Genomic DNA, 16,241 nt, shown 5'->3' with positions numbered 1-16,241 from the left:
TCTCCTTTCTATAGGCTGCTGTCTCATTATTTCTCCCCTTCACCCTGGAAGGTGTTGGGATGGATGGGGCAGAGATGGGGTATCTGGCAGGTAACTGCCCTGCAGCATTGAAAGAGGAGGGGGCAGGAACAGGGACCCTTGGGGCTGCCGCCGTCCCACAGGCCCATGAGAACCCACATCATGGACACGGGAGAGGAACACCGCTGACTCGCATCACCGCCCTCGGTGAGGTAGCCACTGGCATCTCTTACACCTGAGACCACAGAGCCAGAGATGGGAGGTGACTTGCCTGGAGTCATACCACTAGTAAGATGCAGAGTCAGAATTTGAATCCAGCTCAGCCTGCCCCCAAACCCAGTGCTTTTCCCCCCCAAACCAAGTAGGGTCTGATTACCTCCCTGTGTTGGGGCCTGGCCTCCTGCCCTTTGGGTGGGATGATCCTTCAGCATGTCAACCATCCTTTCAATGGCAGCTTTCAAACTTAAAAAAAAAAAAAAAACCAAACAGCAAGAAATGCATTTTGCATCTTTATGATGTAGATGTGTACACACGCATTCAATGAAACAGCACTTACTGTATACAACGCACTCTGCTATTTCCTGTTAAATCCTGAACGTTTTGGTCACAAACCACGGAATCGACTTCATGACTCGCTAATGGGTCAAGACCCACAGTTCGAAAAACAACTTGTCTGAAGATCTAGTCTCAGTCCCAATCACGGTGCATTTCTGCTTTCTCCTTCTCAAAGGCCTGCCGACCCCACTTAACCCCGTGGTGTCGTCTGAGACTTGTGTCATCAAGACCCCTGAGAGGAGATTTACCCTCGATTCTGGCTGGATGGGGGTCCTGGGCCCTGACCCTGTAGCCAGCAAGTTGCCTGAACCTTCAGGTTAACCACATCAGAGTCCCACCTGTCCCGCCGGTGAGTGGGCCAGAAGTCCTGATAGGGTTTTCCAGGTTTTCCTGGAATTCTGAAGGCTGTGCCATGGTTCCAGCATGTGCTAAGGGGTCCTTGAGGCTGTCCTTCTAGGCACTCTCCTGCTTGACTGAGGCCTGGGGTATTACTGTGTGTCCTATACCTCCCTGATGCTCATCGGGCTTTCTATCCCCTGAGCTGATGACAGTGTCCTGGAACAACACTCTCCCAGGCCTCGCTGGACCCCAGTCTTCTCCTAAAGGCCAATAACGTCTTTGGAGACAGAAGTTGAGGCCGGCTCACTGTCTGGACTCCATGGGTCACCCCCCGGCTGAGCGGCCCTTCAGACCCTCCGATGGCCAGACCTCATCCCTTATGTCCTTCTTAAAGCGTCAGCAGGTCTTGCCTTCCCTCCTGCATCCTATGTCCAGAAAGCTGGGAAAGTAGCCAAAAGCCCCCCTCATCTCCGAGAATCACCCCACTCACTCACAGTTCAAGATCAAATAACAGACGGGACCATCAACTGCACACCAGGAATTATGCCGGGCGCCTCACCCATCCTTCAAACTCCTCCCGCATGTCTGCTTGCTGGTGCTGCTCGTCCCTTCCTCACTGGGACTGGGGCGCAGCATTTAGGAGGGGAGCCCGCCAAAATACTCGAACGCAGATACCGAGCAGAATCGTGACAGATGGTGAGTAGTGCCATAGGGAAACAGGTTGTGACAGTGAGGGGGACCACTCAGACAGGGTGACCAGCTCTGAGGTCACATTCGAGTGGCGACCTTAAGAATGACGACTGGTGGGGTGCCTGGGCGGCTCAGTCAGTTGAGCGTCCGACTCTTGGTTTCGGTTCGGGTCATGATCTCACAGTTTGTGAGTTCAAGCCCTACACTGGGCTCTGCGCTGACCGCATGGAGCCGGCTTGAGATTTCTCTCTCACACTCACTCTCAGCCCCTCCCCGGCTTTCTCTCTCTCTCTCTCTCTCCCTTGAAAAATAAATATATAAACATAATAATTTAAAAAGTGATGCCTGGGTATGTGGCAGCTGGTGGTGAAGTGCCCCAGGCAGAAGGCCCTGAGGTAGGAAGTCATCTGTGGGGTCTGGAACATGGATGGAACCCTAAGTAGAGTGAGGAGGGGAAAGGGTGCACGCCATGAGGTCAGAGCGGTGGGCAGAAACCCCGTCATAGGAGCCGCATCCTGCGGGATGTGCTAAGGAAGGTGGATTTCATCTCAGAGCCACGGAAACCGATCAGACGCTTTTAAGTAAGACATTGACATGACCTGACCCTATTTCAGAAGTTACCTCTGGCTGCGATGCCAAGAAAAGATGGCGGGCGAGGCACAGGGGTAAGTGCAGAGCCATCTGGCCGTGCAGGTGAGGCCAGCCTGGACTCAAGCTAACAAATCTCTGGCTGAGGGAAGGGAAACTGAGTATCAGCGCCTTTGTAGCTATGAGATGATGGAGTCAGAATTCAAACCCAAGACTTCTCCCTCCCAACAGTCACACTTTCTTCATCCTTTACGACACTCATCACTTCTATTAAGGGTCTCTTTACCCCTGACAACATGGTCTGTGGGGATCATTACCCCCATTTTACTTTCAAATATGCCACACGGTATTATTAACTATAGTCATTATGCCATACATGATCCCCATGACTTATTTACTATATAACTTATACCTAACTATATAACTTATTTGTACCTTTTGACTCCTTTTACCCATTTTACCCACCCCCTATCTCCCACCTCTGGCAACTACCAATCTGTGCTCTGTACCTATGAGCTTGTTTTTTGTTTGGTTGGGGTTTTTTTTTTTTTTTAATGTTTTTTAATGTTTATTTATTTTTGAGAGAGAGAGAGAGAGAGAGAGCACAAGTGGGGGAGGGGCAGAGAGAGAGAGAGAGAATCTGAAACAGGCTCCAGTCTCTGAGCTGTCAGCACAGAGCCCGATGCGGGGCTCGAACTTGGGAATGGTGAGATCATGACCTGAGCTGAAGTTGGACACTTAACTGAGCCACCCCGGCACCCCAGGTTGGGTTTTTTTGTTGCTTAGATTTCACATATAAGTGCACTCGTATAGTATTTGTCTAATGCCCTCAAGATCCATCCATTTGTTGCAAATGGCAAGGTTTCATTCTTTTTTATGGCCGAATAATATTCCATTGTGTGTATAAATTTTTTTTTCAACGTTTATTTATTTTTGAGACAGAGAGAGACAGAGCATGAACAGGGGAGGGGCAGAGAGAGAGGGAGACACAGAATCTGAAACAGGCTGCAGGCTCTGAGCGGTCAGCACAGAGCCCGACGCGGGGCTCGAACTGTCAATCCGCAAGATCATGACCTGAGCCGAAGTCGGATGCTTAACCAACTGAGCCACCCAGGCGCCCCTTCCATTGTGTGTATAATACCACATCTTTATCCATTCCTCCATGAACCCTCAGGTTGTTTCCATGAACAGGGGGTGTATTTCTTTGAGTTAATGTTTTCCTTTCCTTGGGACAAATACCCAGAAGTGGGACTTCTAGTTCTAATTTTTTGAGAAACCTCATACTGTTTTCCATAGTGGCTGCACCAATTTACATTCCCGCCAAGACTTCCTTTTCTTAAAAAAAAAAATCTTCCAAAATTATTCTGAGTTTAGTATTCATGTTAATTTCTAATGCTATCATATTAATAAGCGTCCTTAATCTAAAATTTAAAAAATTTACTGAGACTAAATTCACACCACATACAATTAATTAACATTTTAATTTACTTTTTTTTAAAGAGTGCCACTTAACAAACTTTTTTTTAATTTTTTTTTTTTTAACGTTTATTTATTTTTGGGACAGAGAGAGACAGAGCATGAACGGGGGAGGGGCAGAGAGAGAGGGAGACACAGAATCTGAAACAGGCTCCAGGCTCTGAGCCATCAGCCCAGAGCCCGACACGGGGCTCGAACTCCCGGACCGCGAGATCGTGACCTGGCTGAAGTTGGACGCTTAACCGACTGCGCCACCCAGGCGCCCCAACAAACTTTTAATGTTTATTTATTTTGAGAGAGGAGGTGGAGGGGCAGAGAGAGAGAGAGAATCCCAAGCAGGCTTTGCACTGTTAGCAAAGAGCCAGATACAAGGCTCGATCTCACGAACTGTGAGATCGTGACCTGAGCTAAAATCAAGAGTCGGACGCTTTAACCGACTGAGCTACCCAGGCGCCCCTAATTAACCTTTTTTAAAATGTACAATTCAGTAGTATTCAGTGTACTCACAATGTTGGGCAACCACTATCTCTCTCTGGTTCCAAAACTTCTTCCTCACCCCATAAAACAACCCATACCTAAGCAACCTTGCCCCATCCCCACCCCACCCCGTTCCCTAGTAACTGCTAATCTTTCCCTAGGGGGTTGTTTGCTCTCCACATATATCATACAAAAGACATCGTATAATTTGTGACCTTTTGTGTCTGGCTTCTCTCAGAATAACTTTTCAAGGCTTCCCCAAGTTGTCACACGTATCCGGACTTTGTTCCTTTTTACGGCCGAATAGTACAGTGTTGTATATACGTACGACGGTTTATCTGTTCATTCATCTATGGACATTTGGGTTGTTTCCACCTTTTGGCTACTATGAATAATGCTGCTATAGACATTCACGTACAAGTTTCTGGGCGGACGTACGTTTTCACTTCTCTCGGGGCGATGGCATTGATGCGTCATGTGTTTCTGTGTTGAATTTTTTGAGGAAGCCGCCAAGCTATTTCCCGCAGCGGCTGTGTTAGTTTACATACTAACAATCGAGCTGGGTGCCTGTTTCTCCACATCCTCACCAACACTTGTTGTTTTCTATTTTCTTCTATTTTTTTTTCTGTTTGTTTTTGAGAGAGAGCACGAACGGGGAAGGGGCAGAGAGCAAGGGGGAAAGAGGCTCTGAAGTGGACTCTGAGCTGTCAGCACAGAGCCCAGTGGGGAGCTCAAACTCACGAACCATGAGCTCATGATCTGAGCCCAAGTCAGACACTGAACTGAGCCACGCAGGCGCCCCTCTAGTTTCTTGATTTAAGCCATCCTAGTGGGTGTGAGGTGGTATCTCACTGTGGTTATAATTTGCATTTCCTTAACGAGCAACGAAACTAGAAAAATACAGAAAATTAATTTAAAATGATAAAAATTAATAAAACCAAGAGTTGGTTCTTAGAAAAGGTAAAATTGACAGAGACTTTGCTGTCTCTCCCTCTTTTTTTTTTTCCCTTAGTCAGTTTGGCTAAATATTTGTCAATTTTTTTTTTTGACCTTTTCCAGGAACCCGCTTGTAGTCTTATTGATTTTCTCCATTTTTTTTTCTATTTTTGATTTCATTTATTTCCACTCTTATTTTTATTATGTCCTTCCTTTGGCTTGCTTTAGGTTTAGTTTGCTTTTCTCTTTCTAGTTTCTTTTTATTTTTTATTTTGAAAGAGAGAGAGAGAAAGTGGGGGAGAGGGGCAGAGGGAGAGGGAGAGAGAACCCTAAGCAGGCTCCATACTCGGTGCAGAGCCTGACTCGGGGCTCGATCCCACCACCCGGGGATCATGACCTGAGCCAAAATCAAGAGTTGGATGTTCAACGGACTGAGCCACCCAGGCACCCCTCTTTCTAGTTTCCTAAGGTGAAAGTTTAGGTTATCGATTTGAAATCTTTCTTCTTTTCTAATACACACATTTACACCTACAAATTTTCCTTGAAGTGCTGCTTGAGTTGCATCCCATAAACTTACACGTTCTGGTTTTGCTTTCATTCATCTTAAGGTATTTCTAATTTCGCCTCAGATTTCTCCTTCCACCCACTGAGTTAGGAGTGAACTTTTTTATTTCCACCTATTTGTGAACTTCCCAACAGTCCTTCTGTTATATTAATTTCTAATTTAACTCACTGTGGTTGGAGAGCAAACTTCGCGTGATTTCACTCCTCTTAAATTTCTCGAGGCTTTACACCCTAGCATATGGTCTATCCTGGAGAATGTTCCATGTGCCCTTGAGAAAAAGTGTGTATCCTGCTGTTGTTGGGTGGAATCTTCTTTAGATATATCTGTTAGGTCTAATTGGTTTGCAGCGTCCGATTTTTTTTTTTTAATTTTTTTTTTTAACATTTATTTATTTTTGAGACAGAGAGAGACAGAGCATGAATGGGGGAGGGTCAGAGAGAGGGAGACACAGAATCCAAAACAGGCTCCAGGCTCTGAGCTGTCAGCACAGAGCCTGACGCGGGGCTCGAACCCACGGACCACGAGATCATGACCTGAGCCGAAGTCAGCCGCTTAACCGACTGAGCCACCCAGGCGCCCCGCAGCATCCGATATTTTATTTCCTTACTGATCTGCCTCGTTCTGTTACTGAAGGTTGGTACCGACGTCTGCAACCATTATTTTGAATGGCTTGCTTTCCCTTAAATTCTTAGTGTTTGCTCCAAATTTTGTTGTGAGAAGCATATGTATTTACAATAATTCATCTTCTTGATAAACCCTTTTATCATTATAAATGTCCTTCTTGTCTTGAGTAATAGTGTTTGCCTCCTTAATATCTATTTTGTCGCAAACTTGCATAGCTACTCCAGCTCTCTGTCGGTAACTCTGCGTGGCATCTTTTTACTTTAAACTTTCTGTGTCTCTGAATCTAAAGGAAACAGCACGCAGTCCAATCACGTTTTTAAATCTATTCTGCCGATCTCCGCCTTTGATTGGGCTGTTTGCCCCATTTACATCCAATGTAATTACTGAGAAGGTAGAATTTATATCTGCCATTTTGCTATTTTTTTCCCATGTCTTATGGGGTTCTTTGTTGTTCTCTTCTATTTCTCGATTCCTGCCTTCTTTTGTTTAGATATTTTCTAGTACCAAAATATAATAATAATAAACTTAAAAAATAAAATAAATAATACAGTTTGGGGGGTGCCTGGGTGGCTCAGTAGGTTAAGGGTCTGACTTTGACTCAGGTCACGATCTCACAGGTTTGTGGGTTCAAGTTCTGCGTCAGGATCTGTGCTGACAGCTCAGAGCCTGGAGCCTGCTTTGGATTCTGCGTCTCCCTCTCTCTTTGTCCTTCCCCCCGCTCACACTCTGTCTCTCTCTCAAAAATAAACATTAAAAAATAGTAATAATATAGTTTGGATAAATCCTGAGTTAATTTTAGTAGCATACAAAAACTTTGCTTCAGTACAGCTCCATTTCTTCCCACACCTTTGTACTATTATTGTCATAGAAATCTCACCTCTACGCCTTACAAGCCTGCCAACACAGTTTTGTAATTATTGCTTTATGCCGTTGCCTTTTATTTATTTATTTTTAAATAATAGGCTTGAAATTTTATTTTATTTTAAAGTAGGCTCCACGCCCAAAGTGGAGCTTGAACTCACAACCCCGAGCTCTCCCGACTGAGCCAGCCAGGTGCCCCTGAAATTTTATTTTTAAGCAATCTCTACACCCAACATGGGGCTCAAACTCATGACCCTGAGGTCAAGAGCTGGATGGTCTACTGACTAAGCCAGGCTCCTCTATGCAGTTGCCTTTTAATGGCAAAAAAAAAAAAAAGAAAAGCATTACAAATGAAAATGTTTATACTTTCATAATACCTATGTAGTTACCCTTGTTAGTGTTCTTTGTGTGCATTCAAGTTACCATCTAGTGTACCTTTATTTCAGCTTGCAGAGCGCCCTGGAGTATTCCTCATAGAGCAAGCCTGCTAACGACGCATTATCTCTCTTTACTGGAGATGTCTTCATTTCCCTTTGTTTTGGGAGAGCACAATGTTTTGATCTATTTTCATCCAAAGCCTAACTACAGTGGGGAGAAGGTGGCCCAGTGGGCAGGTGACCTTATCCTTATGTCTTTTCTCTGGGCTTAGATTTAACCTGGCTCCACCAACGTACTAGCTGTGTGACCTTGGACAGGTCACGTCACTTCTCTGTGCCTTAGTTTCCTCGTATATAAAATGGAGATAACAATGAGTGCTCCAAAGTGTTGCAGGACTCAGGACTTGTAAAGCCCTTGGGGCTGGTGTGAGCCCACAGCACTAGCTGTTGGCTCATTTGCCAAACAAAAACAACAGGGGGGTGGGCAGAGAAAGGAAGGAGCATTCTAGCCACCTCCAGGGCTCTCGAAGGTTCTCTTTGATGAATGTCACCTGTTTTTCCTACAAGATACTAGGCTCATCAGAGGCAGCCCGGAAGCTGGCAGGGGCAACTGTAGAACCATGACAATGAAGGAAACCCACCCCTTGGGGCGCCTGGGCGGCTCAGTCGGTTAAGCATCCGACCTCGGCTCAGGTCGTGATCTCACAGTTCGCGGGTTCGAGCCCCATGTCGGGCTCTGGGCAGACAGCTCAGAGCCTAGAGCCTGGTCCAGATTCTGTGTCTGCCTCTCTCTGCCCCTCTCCCACTCACACTCTGTCTCTCTCAAAAAAAAAATAAACAGTAAAAATGTTTCTTTTGAAGGAAACCCATCCCGTGTTGTAAATTACACGTGACTAAGACCAGGGGCAAAACCCATTCTTGTCCTCTTGGGATACTGCACGGCCTGGAGAGCCTGTGATGGCAGCCAGCCAGGATGGGCCCATCAACAGCATCTGCTGGGCAGCACCGCTGGACCACTCCCAAGACCCAGGACCAGTCCCCAAGGACACCTACAAAGCTCCCAGGAGGTAGAGGCTTGCCTCCACTCTGCCGCCACCGGGTCCAGCCCCCACTGCCCTCCTTCCGTGGGCCAGCCCCTCCCCACTTCCCCCAGCCGGCCCCACTCTGGCCCCTTCCTCCCTCCAAATCAAATGACACCGATGACTCATGCCTCGAGGAAGGCCATTTATTTCCAAGATATAGACTATACTTTTAAGACAGGACTTTTCAGAAGCAGGAAATCTTAGTTGTCGCCTAGAGAGGTGTGTCAAGGACACAGTGAAAGGAGACATGCGCACGTGGGGCCAGAGGCTTTTCCAACACTGTTACAACACTTTTTTAAATGAGCAAAACATCTTTAAAAATCCTTATAAATTCTTTATAATATGTTACACATTTAGAGACAATATTTACAGTAAAAGGGTGGGGGAAGGGGGAAAGAGAAATCTACTTTACAGCAAATCTTTGCATAAAACAAGAAGACTGATAGACGTGGCAGTGGGGTTCACAACCCCACCTGGGCTTCCCTGGGGTAAGTGACGGCGTGTGTGGGGAGGCCTGGTGGTCTGAGGTCTATTTACAACGTGTGGGGAGAAGAGGGGGCTGGGTCCCGCCCATCCTGAAGGAACAGCCCAGCTCAGACCCCATAAATCAGTGTGTGTGTGTGTGTGTGTGTGTGTGTGTTTGTGTATGAGCGAGTGAGAGAGAGAGAGACACCAGGGATGTTCACTACACCCCCCTCCTAAAGAGAAGAAGGTGGGGGTCTGTGTGCCTGAATTGTGGAAGCAGCAGGCACAGCTGGAAGAACAAAGAGAGGGACAAGGGAGATCTAGCAGGGGGTACCCTGGACCCTCCCAAAACTGGGGAATCGGCAGCCAGCTCCCATGGTCAACACGCTTAGTGAGGGTGGTTTAGAGGTTGGCAAAAAGTTGGTGAGGGGAACAACCCTGGGAGGAGTCTCAGTTCCGCCTAACTTCCTTCTCTGGCTCTGACAAGCAGCAGGGGCAGGATCCCTGGATGCACGGAAGGCGGGAGGGGTGAGGGTGGGGGGCTGCTGTATGTGGTGGGGTTGGGCAACAAGGGGCAGGAGAGGCAGAAGTTGCTACTGGAAACACTTTCTGACAGTGACTAGCACACTCACACACATACCCCCTCCGCCCATGGACACGATGACCCTACATCACCTCCCCCACCTTAGCTAGGAGCCAAGAGCTAATGGAGAGGCACGGAGGAAAGAAGCGAAGAGCCAGCATCACCCTGGGTCTTTCCTTTAGTCCGGGACTGAGACTCGGGAGGGGGGTGGTTCCCTATCCACACCCCATGGCCAACAAGGGTCTCTAAGTGCAGACACGGAAGGGCCCAGAGGGCCCACTCTGTCACAGAGCTCCAGCAGCCTGTCCCCTCTCCTCTCCCCACTCCTCTTACCTCCGGGGTGTCCCCCTCTCTCCCGCTCCCGCTCCCTGTCCCAGCCGGGGCCTTCTCGTCTGCCCGCCCCCTACCGATCCCGCACACAAACTAGAGACGCGGCCTGCAGCGCCAGATGCACCGGGGACAAGAGAGGGGGCGCAAGCCAGAGAAGACTGGGGTAGAGGGACCGGCGCGGGGCGGGGGGCTGGTCACAGACACTGATGGAGGCGGGAGGCGGCCGAGCGGCGCGGGGGCTGGCTCTGCAGGGCCCCCGGGTCCCCGGGCGGCAGCGAGGCCGCGGACGACGGCGCCCGGGCCTTGGTGGACTCCAGGCTGCTGAGGCCCGAGTCCTTGTTGTCGCTGTGCGCCCGAGGGCCCGCGGGCTCCGGGGCGCCGCCCCCGCCCAGCTCCTTCCACTCGTTGAAGTTGAGGTCGGTCAGCGGGCTCTGCACCACCACCGTGTGGCGCCGCCAGCTGCTCCGGCGCCGCCGCGTCTCCGGCGACAGCGGCCGCCGCAGCCGCACGGCGAGCATATCGTCGGCGGTGCCGCGGAGGCGCAGCCGCAGAGCCTCGATGCGCGACGGCCGCGAGCCCAGCGCCGCCACCGCCGCGGCCGCCGGGGGGCGCAGCGACTCCTGGCTGCTGGACGAGGCCGAGCCCGGCGGCTCGGCGGCCCGGGGGCCGCCCCGCCCCGCGCCCGCGCCCTCGCCGTCCGGGCGGCTGCGGGACAGGCGGCGGCGCGCCAGGGTGTCGCAGGGCATGAGGCGGTGCGAGCTGAAGGAGGGCCGGCGCGCCGGGCGCCCCCCGGGCCCCGCGCCGGCCTCCGTGTCCGTCTCCACGTGGCTCAGCTCGCTGCGCTCGTCGTCCGCCTCGTCCCCCGCGCCCGGCCGCCGGCCCCCGGCGCCCGAGCACACGCTGCGGTCCATGGTGGACAGGGTGGAGTAGCCCGAGACGATGGAGCGCGTGTCCGCGGCCGGTCGCTCGTCCGGCGCCGCCGGGGGGCTGAGGCGCCCCGGGGCCTCGGAGGGGGCTGCGCCCGGCAGCGGCCCCTCCGGCTGGTCCCGCGCCCCCGGCGCCGGCGCCCCCGCCTCGGGCTTGTGCGCCTCCTGCTCCGAGTCGTCGTCGGTGCTGCTGCCCAGTCCCCGCGCCTCCCGCCGCTTCTTCCGCTTGCGGTTGACCGCCGAGATGAAGGAGATCGCCAGCATCTCCCGGGCGTACGGCTCCTTCTTGGGGGCCCACGAGCCCTGCGCGGGAGACAGGTCAGCATGCAGGAGGCGCCCCCGCACCGCGGCAGGTCCCAAGCCGGCCCCGCTCCCCCCGCCACTCCCCGGCCGGCGTCCTAAGCCCTTCCTCCCTGATGGCTGTCCCAGTGGGAGCGTCCCTACCCAGCCGGGAGCCGGCCAGACGCGGCCCCCCTCAATATCCCAGTCCCCTCCGGTACCCACTCTGGTCTCAATCCAGACTCTCGGCTCCTTCCTGTGAGCTGGGGCCTGGTCCCTCACCTCCGCCCCAACTTCCACTCCATTCCCCAAGCCCAGCGCTAGATTAATCCTTGCAGACACAGCTCTGGTGATAATAGCCTCTCAACAGTGAATACACTTGACAGTTTGAACCCATTTAATATATACCAGCCCGGGTTATAATCACCAGAGCCTGGCAGGGACGTCCCTCCCCCCATGGCTTCTACCCCCTCCATCTCCACTCACTCCCACCTGGGAAACCTGCCTTTCCACCTAGGCAGTAGGTATGGGCCTCTCCAGGGCAACCGGCCCAAGTTCACTTCCCCTTCCCACTACAGCCCACTGCATTTCAGCCATCCCACCGGGGCCCCACCCACAGTCCCCAACCCCATATCAATCTGGCCGGCTCGGCTGCCAGAAGTGGCTACCCAGTTCTGAACAATCTGAACGATCGGATTGAAGGCGCCCCCAAACAGTGATTTCCAACCCCACACGGGGCAACTTCCTGCTGCACTGTCACTGCTAAGTCCTGTGAGTGTTTTCTGGTCCTGTCCTTCCGTGATGCCCCAGCAGAGCCCACGGTGACCCTCACGGGCCAACACCAAACTACCTCTTGAGCTCCAGAACTCTTCTTCCAATGGCAAATCCATCTCTAGCAAAGTGTCTGTAGGCACCTGAAACTCACCTATCTACAACTACTACACTAGGCTCCCTACACCTGCCCCAAACGACTTGCGTTCATGTTCCCCACCTTCAGGTGGTTCCCTGCCTCCTCCGCCTTCCCTGCTGCTTCTCAGTTTTCCTGAAGTGACTCCCAAAGCCAGCTCATCCTCACCATCCTCTGTCCAGGCCCTTGCTCTGCCTTTTCTGGGTCTTTCTGCCATCTCCTGATAGGGGTCCCTGCCTCCAGCCTTGCCTTACCCCAGTCCCCCCTCCTCTAGAGCAGTCAGTCCTTCTAGGCAAGGCAGGAATCTGATCACCTCCAGACTCTGCAGGGCCCCCCACCTCCCCCAGGATGAAGCCCAGACACAGGGCCCTTTACGACCTGCTACCCGCTTTGCCAGCCCTCCCTACCCTAACCGCAACACACCCTTCACTCTGGCGATGCCCACCTGCCACACTGACTTGCCCTGAGCCACCACCGCCCCTCTCCCTGCCCGCCTATGTGCCGTATGAGCTCTTAGCCCTCTTCCTAGGCCCAGCTCAAATATGGCATCCTCTGTACAGCCACCTCTCAGCCCTCCCATGGCCCTTTGAAAACACACCTACACCTGCTCTTCTCCCATCGGAACAGCTCTGTTTCCACATCATCTGTATCACACTCAGAGGTCCTTGAGAGCAAGGTCTGTGGCCTCTTTGTGTTTGCGTCCATGACTCCTAGTGCAGTGCCCGCACATAACAGGTGCTCACTAAACGTGACTGGGGGCGCCTGGGTGGCTCAGTCCGTTGAACATCCAACTCTTGATTTCGGCTCAGGTCATGATCTCACTCTATGAGTTCAAGCTCAGCTTCGGGCTCTACACTGACAGTACAGAGCCTGCCTGGGATTCTCTCTTTCCCTCGCTCTCTGCCCCTTCCCCCCACCCCCCCACACATACAAACATACATACATACATAAATGTTAAGTGAATGGACAAATGGGTGAATGCAGTCCCCTCAACACAGAAGGCCGTGCACAAGCACAGGCTGAAACTGGTCCCCCTGCCGGGCGGGAATGACCTGCCCTGTGACCCCTTCTCACAGGTCACCTCCTGTTTCAGCCACGGTATAATAATGGAGACACAGAGATGCCTCGTGTGGCCACCGCATCCTATGTACTCTCTCTCACATCAGCTGGTTCTGAGGAAGCTGAAGCATGTCAGGGAGTCAGGATTCATAGGCATGCGGCTCCTGGGCCATGGCGGTCAACGCTGCACGGCTCCAGAAGGCAATCCCCGGAGTTGTGCGATCTGGCAGTTCTGCTCTGATCAACCTGAGGCACAGGGTAGCCAGTGCCATGGTCTTTTCTGGCCAGTGCTCTCTGAGGCGCTTGTGAGGCCACTAGGACCATCAGATCAAATTATCCTCTCATCCCAGCTAGTTACAGAAGCAGAGCAGTCATAATGGTCACTTCCAGGAATGTAGAGGTCGGTACATTCACATAAAGGCCAAGGCGTCAGCCCAGGAGAGGCGACGGGAAACCAGGGGGCTAGCAGGAGCGATGGGTGGGCTAGATTCAGGTCACTATAATGAACTTGCTCCCTGCCGTAGAAGTCTTATGACGGAGTGAGCTCCCCCCGTCTCCCCAGGCACACTGCGTGTCAGGCACACTGGGCTCGCTGGGACCTGGCCAGTGCTTAGAGACCCGGACAGACATGAGTCCAGTTCAATCACCAGGGTTTAGTGATTTCACCCACTACTATGAACAGAATTGTGTCCCCTTCCCCAAATTCGTATGCTGACGCCCTACCCCCCAGTGGGATAGTATTCGGAGATGGGGCCTTTGGGAGGTAATGAGGTCATGCCCTTGTGGTGGCATTAGTGCTCTTATAAAAAGAGACACCGGAGAGCTTTCTCTGTTGTAATCTCTCTTTGCTGTATGAGGACACAGCAGGAAGGCGGCCATGTACAAGACAGAAAGAGAGCTCTCACCAGAAACTGACCATGCTGACCCCTTGATCTTGGACATCTAGCCTCAAGAACTGTGAGAAAATGGGGCGCCTAGGCGGCTCAGTCGGTTAAGCGTCCGACTTCAGCTCAGGTCATGATCTCACAGTTCATGAGTTCGAGCCCCGAGTCGAGCTCTGTGCTGACAGCTCAGAGGCCAGAGCCTGCTTCGGATTCTGCGTCTCCCTGTCTCTGCCCCTGGCCCGCTCTCAAGAGACATTCGGTCTCTGTCTCTCTCAAAAGTAAATAAACATGAAAAAATATATAATAATAAAAGAACCGTGAGAAAATAAATTTCTCTCGTTTAAGCCATCCAGTCTGTGGTATTTTGTGATGGCAGCCAGAGCTAAGACACCAACCCCCTTGGCCATCAAGCTCTACATCCTGGCCTAATGGGTTCTGTCTCAGAGGGCAGGCCCTGGACGGCGAGTAGCTGGCTGTGAGAGCTGGTTCAAAACACCAGCTTCAGGGGTGCCTGGGTGGCGCAGTCGGTTAAGCGTCCGACTTCAGCCAGGTCACGATCTCGCGGTCCGTGAGTTCGAGCCCCGCGTCGGGCTCTGGGCTGATGGCTCAGAGCCTGGAGCCTGTTTCCGATTCTGTGTCTCCCTCTCTCTCTGCCCGTCCCCCGTTCATGCTCTGTCTCTCTCTGTCCCAAAAATAAATAAACGTTGGAAAAAAAAAAAATTAAAAAAAAAAAAAAAAAAAAAACACCAGCTTCAGGTTCATTGCTTTTCTCAGTTGTTTTCAATTTCATTGATTTATCCTCTTTGTTATTTCCTTTCTTCTGCCTGCTGTGGGCCCTCCAAAAAGAATATTAAGTACAGCAGACATACTTGTGGTTATAAGGAGAAATATTACGTTTCATTGACAGGTGAGCAGCTGAGGATCAGAAAGGGGTTAAACAACTTGCCTGATGTCCTGAAGCTAAGTGGTGGAGGCAGGACTCAGACCCAGGACTGTCTGTGCTTTTTTTCTTTCTTTTTAATTTTTAAATTATTTCTTTTGAGAGAGAGCGCGCGAGCGGGGGGAGGGGCAGAGAGAGAGAGAGGGAGACCGAGAAGCCCAAGCAGGCGCTAACAGCACGGAACCCAACACGGGACTCGATGTCATGAGCCGTGAGATCCTGACCTGAGCCGAAATCAAGAGTCGGACCCTTAACCGACTGAGCCACCCAGGCGCCGCGGACTGTGCGCTTTTAGCCACTGGGAACACTGCCCCTGGCCACCTGGCCACCTAACGCCCAGGCCGGATTCTCCTATTCCACCAGATGCCTCACCCAGCACGGCCACGGTGAGGGACGTCTCTGCTTACCACGGTACGCACAGTACCTCCTACTTTCCTTCCCCGTGGCCAGCAACTTCCTCAGCATCCAGCGGCAATTCTCCCCATTCCCTTGGCCAAAATCAAAGAAGTGGGACAGCTTAAGCAGGGAGAAAGCTTCAGAATTGCTTTGGCACTTACCTTGGACTTGGCTGGACTGCAGGTGGTAGAATCTGTCAGTGAGAGAGAGAAATACAAAGGAAAGTTAGATCGGGGCAGGAGAAGGCTGCCTTGTGCACACGATTCCCTCTCCCCGGAGGCTTCAGGAACCAGGGAGATCAGACACCCGAGCTCTCCCCAGGTGTTGGGAGTGTGATGGGCTTCTGGTGTCACTGCCCATGGCCCAGGGACGCTATTGATGGCAATCACCACTTCCTTTCGAGGTAGGAAGTGACGTCAGGCTGCCAGTTGTGAGACCCTCATTTGTCAGGGTCAAGGGCAAGGAGGGCTTCTCTTTGGGCCTAGGTCCTCTCCCCCCCCCCCCCCTTCCTGTCCCTGTTACTCTGAAGCACTAGAAAGAAAATGCCAAATATCAGACGCAGTCCACGGAAACCACAATGAAACACAGCGAATCACAGATGCTCTGGAGAAATGGAGACCACACAGTGCACAGACAAGGGGGCGCCCTACCTCCACCCTCACCACCACCCCCACTTCCGGGACAGGAGGAAGAGGAGGGACCCTGTGAATGATGGCGTCGAGGGGCGGACACCAGGTAGGTGGGACCCAGGAGGCAGAGTGCGCGGGTGACTAGGGCCTTGATAGGCTCCGCCTCCAGACTCCTCGTCCATCTGCCTTCCTGGGGGCAAGGCCCTGTTTATCACCAGAGTTACGAGAACGAGTAAAATCATTACATCAGTAGGA

At 52.0% G+C, this 16,241-nt stretch overlaps 1 protein-coding gene across 6 annotated transcripts in view; it reads right to left on the bottom strand.

Annotated features, from left to right (window-relative positions):
• Window positions 1-8,717: 8,717 nt before the first annotated feature.
• ARHGAP23 (Rho GTPase activating protein 23) overlaps window positions 8,718-16,241 on the bottom strand; it is a 79,942-nt gene continuing 72,418 nt past the window's right edge. For all 6 annotated transcript variants that reach the window (XM_045488609.1, XM_045488608.1, XM_045488607.1 and 3 more), the window contains 2 exons: window positions 15,519-15,550; window positions 8,718-11,195 (listed from right to left, as the gene is read on the bottom strand). In XM_045488609.1, coding sequence (XP_045344565.1) covers window positions 10,161-11,195; window positions 15,519-15,550 — 1,067 coding nt within the window. In that variant the 3' untranslated portion in view covers window positions 8,718-10,160. The remainder of the gene's footprint in view (window positions 11,196-15,518; window positions 15,551-16,241) is intronic.

The sequence above is a fragment of the Leopardus geoffroyi genome, chromosome E1 (assembly GCF_018350155.1).
Source record: "Leopardus geoffroyi isolate Oge1 chromosome E1, O.geoffroyi_Oge1_pat1.0, whole genome shotgun sequence".
NCBI classification, from domain to species: domain Eukaryota; kingdom Metazoa; phylum Chordata; class Mammalia; order Carnivora; family Felidae; genus Leopardus; species Leopardus geoffroyi.
This window is presented reverse-complemented; position numbering and strand designations above follow the sequence as displayed.